Here is an 8,753-nt window from a genome sequence, read left to right on the forward strand (position 1 = left end):
AAAGCACAGCTATCCCTCACTGCTATCAAATTAGAGGCTTTCAAACCTTACCTACATAATTGCAGAGAGCTGTGCTGCTGTACGTGATAGTCATAACTGTATTTTTAGGCCATTTTTGGAAGAGAGCGTGGTTTTACATCACTCATTTCTCTGAGGTAGAAGTGACAGTTGAGAGTTCTTCTCACTGTGGGTTAGTCTATGGTAGGTTATATTGCTGTATTGGTTGCATCTGCTGCCTTTCTATTCAGAAAAACAGTCATTTGGGTGGATGCTGTCCCTTGTCCTAAARTACATCCCACTGCTTATAAACCCCAGTCCCCATGCTTCTCTTTGATTTTATACAGGTGTGCTTACATTTAAAGCTAATTAGTTGGTCTGCAATGTTGTTGACTAAATTCTGCAAACCTAGAAAAGGAGTCTGAGTTATTTTGTTCTAAATACTTTTTTGTCCTATCTGCAAAGGGTATTGTTTGGGACTTTCAAAAGGTCTGAGCATGACTTAACTCTTCTGCCATGGCGGCCTGCGTGGTTTTAAATATTGCCAGTTATGATTGTAACCTGGCTGCATAAAGCTTTTATTCACTTTGGAATCAATCATTTGGTAACTGGACTCAGTGACACAGACAATCTCATGGAATCCTATGTTTTCAAGCACTCAGAAAGACCAAACCGCATTCAGATGGGATCATCCAAGAACAATGATTTATACGTGAGTCCTATCTGTTTCTCTGGAACCACCAAACCCRGCAGGTTGCTATTCTTTCAGTGTCCGGAAAGCCTTTCGAGAGCAGGGCTCTGGCCCTTCCCCGCTGCCTGCAGCAGAGGGCGAGCGGCCCGCGGCTCCCGGGCCAGCCCCAGCTCCGATCCCGGCCCCGATCCCGCGCTGCYCCCGCTCCCGGCGCCGGAGCGAGACCTCCTCCCGAGCCGGACCCTGAACGCACGGAACGCTTCCCACGGGCCCGGTGTTCAGAAAATTGCTGTCCGGGAAGGGTCCTCCTGTAAAAGCTGCTCATTTCAACCAATTGCAGAGTGCAGGTGMATTCTAGAAATGGCCAAAATTGTTGGGATTAGTTGGGCAAACTGGACAATAATCAGGACAAAAATAAATATAATGCTATCAGATGTTAACCAGCAGTTTAGATAGTGATATGGCAGTAGCATCACAGAAATTCATGTCTCAGAAACTAACCACCTCCAACCYCCTCCCCCCTCAACAACAACAGTGCAGATGGAGAAGTTGGCTGTTTTCCATCAATAGTGAGTAACCCATTTTCTCTGCTGATTGATTTGGCCTGTGCTGTTGCTCTTTTACTAGTTTTTTTTTTAATGCTATTCTTGGCAGAAAGGTCTTGGCATTAAACTTAATGCTGAATGACAATTTAATACTTCCTCTTCCAAGTCTTGCTGACCTTTAATTTTGTGGCAAATAATTTCTAATTTGTATATAGGAAAATATTTCAACCACCTAGCTTTTAGAAATGAGATTGACAGGAATCATTAGTTTAGCACAAAAAAGTGCAATATCTTTATTCTACTGCTAGAATTCTCTATACTAAGCTAAACTGTTGCTTGTGAGAAAATAGAAGTGCAGTGCACAAATGATTCCATATATGCAAGTTGCTGATACATCCTCTGATGAAACATTAAGCAGTGGTTARGAATTCCTTCAGCTTTCTCAGCAACACAACAAGATAGAAAAAATTTGCTTTCCTTTTTGGAACAATCTTCTATTAACTGAGTTTTCACTGAATTAGCCACACACAAAAAAAATTCTCAGTAAAATGGGATTATCCTGCACTGAACTAGAACTGAATAAATAAGCTAACAGATGTTAGTTGTTACATGTGTACATCTTTCTTGACTTTACATCACACTTCATCATACTTCCTAACRATTTGTGAGGTTCAGTTTTTTTAGCTAGTGCTATAGCTTTCCTGCTTGCATACTGTAATTACCTTAAATTAATTCTGTSATAGGAAGTAAGATTTTGAACTACATAGAAACCTTATGTTGTCACTCTTCTTTCCAGAGCTCCAAAAATCTTAAAATACAAAGCATTCAAAGTAGGAGTGCGGCTGTAGACTACACAAATGACTATTTTCTAAATTAGTTCATAGTAAGTAAAATCCTGATGATATCATTGRAAACTTGACAGTAAGAGAGTAGAAGAAAAAAAAAATCCATAATATTATTAACAGAAAAGCTTCATTTATTCCTAGTTTGTTTGGTTGGTTTTTTAACCTTGCGCTCTAAAATGGGAAGCACTGGAGAAGTTTAGTTATGATTTTTCTTTGTTTAAATTACTTGGTTCTGCTTAGCATTTTCAAACGTCCTCAGCCCTCGGTGCCATGAGCTGAGACAGTGTGTGCACTGAGGTGACATGGTGCAGCTGTGCTATTCATCCTGGAGAGGGGCACTCAGGTCCTATGGTGATTTAACTACTTTGCAGGACTGCAGCACGATCACGGAGGAAAGCAAACGCTTTCTTCACGTCCTCAGATTCGAATACAAGTCGTCTTGTCAGCAGCAGCTCTCTCAGCAGTGACACTTGTATGCGAGCTGTGCTCCAGAGCAGCCTGTGCGCTCAMGCTGTCGGCCTGACAGGTGCTTTCCAGCATCCCGCCGGCAGACGTGGCTGCCCTCCAGCCCTGCCCGGCCCTGGCGGAGTGCGGGAGTCCGCTGGCAGGGCCCTGGCCTGCACACGCTCAGCCCGCCGCCCTGTGCGGGACCCCGCAGCGCTTCCAGCCGCGGAGAGCATCCCAGCGAGCCGCGGGATGAGCGGGGAAGGGCGATGGCCAGAGCCGCCGCCAGCAGGCAGGCAGGTAGGTGACGAGGCGCTGGGGAAGCGGCGAGCACCGGGTGCGCGGGGCCGCTCCCGCGGGGCGCCTCCGCCAGAGCGCCCGCTCTGCTCCCTCGGGCGGGGGCGCATCAGGGGGCACGGCCTCGCTCCGCCGGCACCGCACCGRCACCGCCCGGGGCCGCCGGGCCCAGACACCGCGCTCGGGCTCCGTCTCTCCGCTGCGGCGCGGGGCGAGCGGCCGGGGCCGGCGGCGACGCCCGCCTCTGCCTCCTCCCCCTCGGTGCCCTGCCTCCTCCCTCCGCCGGGCGGGCGGCCGGCTGCACGGGCAGGGCGGGCGGGAGGCAGAGCGCGGCTGAAAGGTGTTGCTGGAGGGCAACTTTGGAGAAGGTTGTCGGGTGCCTGTGCGCTCCGGCAGCATCATGGCGGAGCAGGGCGAGTCGCCGGTCCACGTCCAGCAGCCCCAGCCGGCTCCGGCGCCCGCCGCCCCGGCCGCCGGCTGGCCCATCTGCAGGGACGCCTACGAGCTGCAGGAGGTGATCGGTCAGTGGAGCGGGGGCACGGCGGGGCGGAGGCGGGGAAGGAAGGCAGGGATGCCGCGGCCGGCCCCGGGCCTACCGGCGCTCGCTCTCCCGCAGGCTGGGCTCGCTCACTGCGGCGGACGCGCCCCGGCACTGCAGCGGCGGCTGCTGCAAACTTTATCCGCCCGGCAGCGGGCGGCCCCGGGGGGCGGCGGCTCCTTCTAGAACCCGCCGCGCCCCGCCCGGTGCGGCTCGGTGGATGTGCTGCCCTGCGGTGCATCGTCACCCGAGCCTTGACCTGCTGGCTGCCACTGGGACCCCGGCAACTCCGCAGATGCGCCCCGTGTGCTTTGTGTGTCCACGCTGTGTGTGTCCGTGGATGCGCACATGTGCGTGCATCCGCTTAGATTACTCTGCATTTTTCCGGTGCTTTGATGGGGGAGGTAAATCTCACCCGTAGATCTGCTGCTCACGTGACGACTGTCTCTTAATCAGTATATGTTCGTATATATATGTTTAAACTGTTTCCTCTTCTCCGTCTGTTTCATCTTGCTCCCATTTCCTTGTGCCCTTCGGCCTCATGCCCGTCGGTGGCACGTAAGGCCAGCGGGGGATTACGGCTTCGTTTTCACCCCAGCCAACCTGCTTTTGACCCGGTTTGCCATGTGAAGTTTAACCTGTCTGCTGGCCCCCCTCCCTTGCCCCTGTAAGAAGTGGACTTTCCTGGTTATGTGCTTCAGCACTTTGTTCACGTTGTCCAGCTAATGTACCTCAAATGTGTTTGGTCCATTCCCTTTATTTGGATTAGTTTATTTTGAATTTTWCTTTGAGAAACGCTAACTGTTGTTAATAGTACGTGCGATTAAAGTTTTCCTTCTGTTGGCCTAGATGCTGCTTGTTGCTCATGATCTACTTTGGGAAAACTTAGTTTCATTTGTTTGTAACATTTTAAACTTCCAGCAAATACTGCGGATGACAAAGACCAGCTCTAAGACTGATTTCTGTTTCTTACAAACAAGGCCACTTAAGTGAGAAAAGTCTAGGAGACTTGCYGGCTAATGCTGTTGATTATCTTCAACATTATACACTGATTGCTAATTGTTGTCAGGCTGGTGACAACCAGAACTACACATTATTGATCTGGGTTAGAAGTTGTGTGTATTCAGCTTTGTCATTAAGCTTTTTATTTTTCACAGGCAGAAACAAAATAGTTGAGAAAAGTACTTCTTCCTTAAAAATGGATGGCTTGYTGTTGACCCAGGTGGTGCCTTTGTGTTTCTGTTTGTATTTCCTGGGCTGTGAATAGGGACTAAGGAGGGATGAGGGCTCAGGTGGTCAGGTCCCTGGAGGTGRCTGACTTGGATCAATATTGAGCAGGTGTTGCTTGTGGAGGTCTCCCCAAAGGTATGGGTTTACTGGACAGTGAACTTTGTCGTCCTCAGTCTGGGGAATAAATCAAAGTTAGCCAAGTGGAAGGGATTCATAAAGGTGTATCTTTGCTGAGGAGCAGATCCCTCTTCTAAGGTAAAATAAGGCCTCAAATGAGTTGGATTAATTCTTGTCTAGGGTGTAATATGAGTCATATGAGTTACTTAAATAATAATTGTTTTCTATTACAGTACCTGTGGAATGCCTGGGTGAGAGTTTTCTTTAGAAACTCCTCTCCACTTAAAAGCTTGTATCTTTTGATATGTAAACTGCAATTCTAAATGTTAATATATATTTATATGCATCCATTGAACAGGTGGATGCTAAATTGGACTAGCAGATACCGATCTGTAGAGAAACTTTATTGCTAGTTACCTATGGGTGCTCTTAGATGTTGATATTATTTAACAGAATGCCTAGGGAGGAAATTGAGGTCAAAGAATATTTAATCAGATTCTTGGACACACTGAACTTGCCTGCTGTAATTTCACTAAGCTTAGATTGCTTTCAGGRTTTTATTTCAAAATTGCTGAGGTTGATTTTGTACCACTTGGCTTAAAAATCTTGTGCTTAGTCAAATATGTATTTTTTCATTAACACCTTGTATTTGTTCTCTTAATTTACGGGAGACTCACTATGAGATTAAATTTAGTCTGGATAGTATTAAAATAGTAAAAAAACCCAACACACCCCACCCCACTTTCTAAAAAAAAAAAGACCAGCTGAAACCAAGGCCTCAGTAAATTCCATGTATTTGGAATGTATTTGATCACAAGCTAACATAAGTTTGGAGCTGTAGGATGAACATTGTTCATTTTAATGAATATGGTGAGGCACTCTTAAAGATTCTTTTTTATGTCAGAGGGAGGAGAGAATGACAGTCTGAACTTGGTTCAGCAGCACCCTTTGCATGGGCTATGCCAGGGTTAATTGGGTTGAGGACTGGAGTAGCTACCRCTTGCTGAAGCAGAGCTGATTTCCTCTGGAAAGCACTACATACTGCTCCCTGAGGAGCTGGGTAGTGTGAGTTCAGTTCAGTTACAACAGCCATTTCCACTTAAATGAGAAAAATAACAATACAGTGAAGCACCTTCGTGGGCCTTGCAGGAGCAAAGATGGGCAGAGTGAGATACCCCACTGCCATGGTTTATCACATTGCTTCCCACCAGAATAGACTTTAGATTCTATGGTAACTAAAGCACAGATAAACAGTGGCYTTTTTAGGGATATTTAAAAGTTTTGGTGGGGATTATGAAATGACAGTAATTGTTAGTCATTGTAGGCCATCTCCATCCCTTGGATTTGGCAGTTGAAGTTCTGTTCTTCTCTGTGAGAACATGAACTTTTATTATTGCTCATCTGTGTCTAGCCACATGCTGTTTTGAAAACCAAGGCCACRTGATATGGATTTCCAATGAAAAAGCCTTTTTTTTTCATTTTCTGTCTGTTGTATCCTTCATGATGGCTGGGAGATTGAAATGCCTCCTGAGGAGAAAATACCAGCTTTAAGGAGTGCTTCATATGCAGTGTTATTCCAAGTCTGGTTTATTTTTTAAATGGCTGGCCAGTTCTCTGTAAACTCTTTGTGTGCAGTTTCATGATACATTTAATCTGCTCTAACAGGCAGCTGCTGAAAGGAGCACATTGATCTGACAGCGAACTAGTTCTTCTGCCGGGTCAGTTTTCTGCTGGATCAGATTCCCTGTTTGGCTGCATAGCTTTGTGATTGATAGGTCTGATGCAAGGARGAGGCTCTTCCCATTAATATACTATAATGCTATATACTTATAATACTGTAATACTAATAGTGTATATTTTCTGGAGTGGGGGAAAAATTTTCTGATTGCTCCCTGTAAACTCATAGAAAGTTAAGAGGAAATTTTTACATTAATTCCGATTAATGCAGGGTGTCCGTACACAAAAGGACTCAGAAGTTAGAAGGGGATTCCTRACTGTTAGGACAGGAGGATCCAGCCAACCTTCTGGCACTAGTTACACAGATRAGAACTGTAATTGCTATTAAGATACAACCAGATTTAATTTAGTGAAGACCTGGGAGATCTGCTTCTAAAATTTTAATGCATTAAAATGCTCAGTGGATTTTAATATGTATGAAGGGGTTTTGTTGGGATTTTTGTGGGGTTTTTTTTTTTTTTCAGGATGAATATGACTTGGATTTTAAAAAGCAGCTAATAAGAGCAATACTGTGAGAGGTGTTCTTACGAAGTTTGCGTTTATAACCAAGTATTCAGAATAAAATAACTGAAATAGATTTCTCTGAATTTTTCATGTACGTTTTTCCTCAGAAGCAATATAGATCTTCACAGAACAGACATTTAAATGGTRATCAACATTAGCGCTATGCAATTTTCATTTTTTTAAAAATCGCCTTTCTACCTTTCAAATTGTAATGAGCCTTATGTCACCTGGAGGAGACAAAGTGACATTAAATCTTGGGGATTTTTTTTTATTTTGTGTGGTCCTTAAAATTTTTGTATTTGTTTTGGTTTTGATATGATCAAGTGGCTTCAACTTGTGTTTGGAAAACTACTTGGGAGTTGATGTTCCTCTCCCGAATGTAACTTATTATTGTTTGTCACCCTGCATTGATGGAAAGTGGATTCYGTTATGGAGTAGCAGTGGATTATCTTGTGATTAGGTTGGGTGCTAGTTCTCATTATAAAATTATAGTTTTCTCTCCTTCTGCAACTGACTTGGAAAATTAATTTGGCTAGGAAACCGGCAGAATTAAATTGAAATAAAGGGTTACTTTTATGAGATGGATTATCTATATTGGCTGCAAATTGTTGAAACATTACCTTAGATGAACTTGTGCGTTTGTCTGGGGATTTTTCTAACTTTGAGCTCAAAAATATCTTGTGGTTTGTTGCTTCATACCGTGCAGTGTTGCTAAGTCGAGCGTGTTGGGATTTTGAGTAGAACAAGTTACTGTGTGAGACTGATGTGCTGATTCTGTGGTTCTTGTTGTAAGCAGCCTGTGAACCACTCTTGGTTGACGGCTCTGGGGTCTTTGTTGGTGTTTGCATGGTATGTTATTTACTTTTTATTCTCCCCTGCTGCATGTGTTCCTAATGGCTCTTTGTCTGACAGAGAATAAACTCTCCTATATGTGTTGTAATCAGAGATCTTTGACTCTGTAGTGAGATTTCGATTATGATCCTCAGGAATTTATGTTCACATTGGTAATGCTGTCTGCTATTGTGAAAAGCCTCTCTATAGTTAGAGGTAAAACTACAGTTCTGTGTTCTTCTGTTAATCGGATGCTCGTGTCTCTTTCACACTTTCCAAAATTTCTTATTCCTGTGCTTAATCAGGATTTTTTTTTAACATGTGAAAGGCTTTCTTTTGCAGTTTTTATGTATGTGCTGTAAATTAAATGACACTGTGCTCAATGAAATACCACACTAGCAATAAGGTTATAGTAAAATTTCATATTTGCTCTTGCAAAACCTCCATAATTCTTGCATGAGAAGGTGCATAACTTGGTAAGTAATACATAATACTACCTAAGGTCTTTGTACCAAAACTTTTTGTAAAAAGAAAGATGTGCCTGCCTTTATTCTGCATCAAAGTAAATTATATTCCTTCCCAATAAACATTAGAAGTTACTACAGCAGCCTAAGCATATTGTACATGCGCACTTGAAATACAGCCTTCATAACTTTAATTGTAACTTAATACAACTGTAGCTTGACAAGAAGAGTTTAATTTTGCAAATTAAACTTCACATTTTGGAAAATAATTGGTTGAGATTTTCTGTCTGCTAATAACCACCTGTAGRAACTGTGGGAATATTAAAACCCCATTTAGTATTTTAATAAGGAGTGGCTTTTAATTCAGTTGCCAGGGTAAAGGTGGTCATGATGCAATTTAGAAACACCTTGTAGAACTCTCACAGTGTTGTGCGGGTAATGAGCCTGTGCAGAGCTTGAAGTTGTTAATTATTCACTTTGTCTCCACATGGTAGTAATAGTGTCAGGGAAGGG

At 44.0% G+C, this 8,753-nt stretch overlaps 1 protein-coding gene across 2 annotated transcripts in view; it reads left to right on the plus strand.

Annotated features, from left to right (window-relative positions):
* The first annotated feature begins 3,097 nt into the window (after positions 1-3,097).
* Positions 3,098-8,753, plus strand: part of STK39 (serine/threonine kinase 39) — an 81,429-nt gene continuing 75,773 nt past the window's right edge. For both annotated transcript variants that reach the window (XM_057371723.1, XM_057371724.1), the window contains exon 1: positions 3,098-3,340. In XM_057371723.1, coding sequence (XP_057227706.1) covers positions 3,220-3,340 — 121 coding nt within the window. In that variant the 5' untranslated portion in view covers positions 3,098-3,219. The remainder of the gene's footprint in view (positions 3,341-8,753) is intronic.

This window comes from Malurus melanocephalus, unplaced genomic scaffold, assembly GCF_030028575.1.
Source record: "Malurus melanocephalus ecotype Western Australia unplaced genomic scaffold, MMel_1.1 scaffold_155, whole genome shotgun sequence".
NCBI lineage: Eukaryota > Metazoa > Chordata > Aves > Passeriformes > Maluridae > Malurus > Malurus melanocephalus.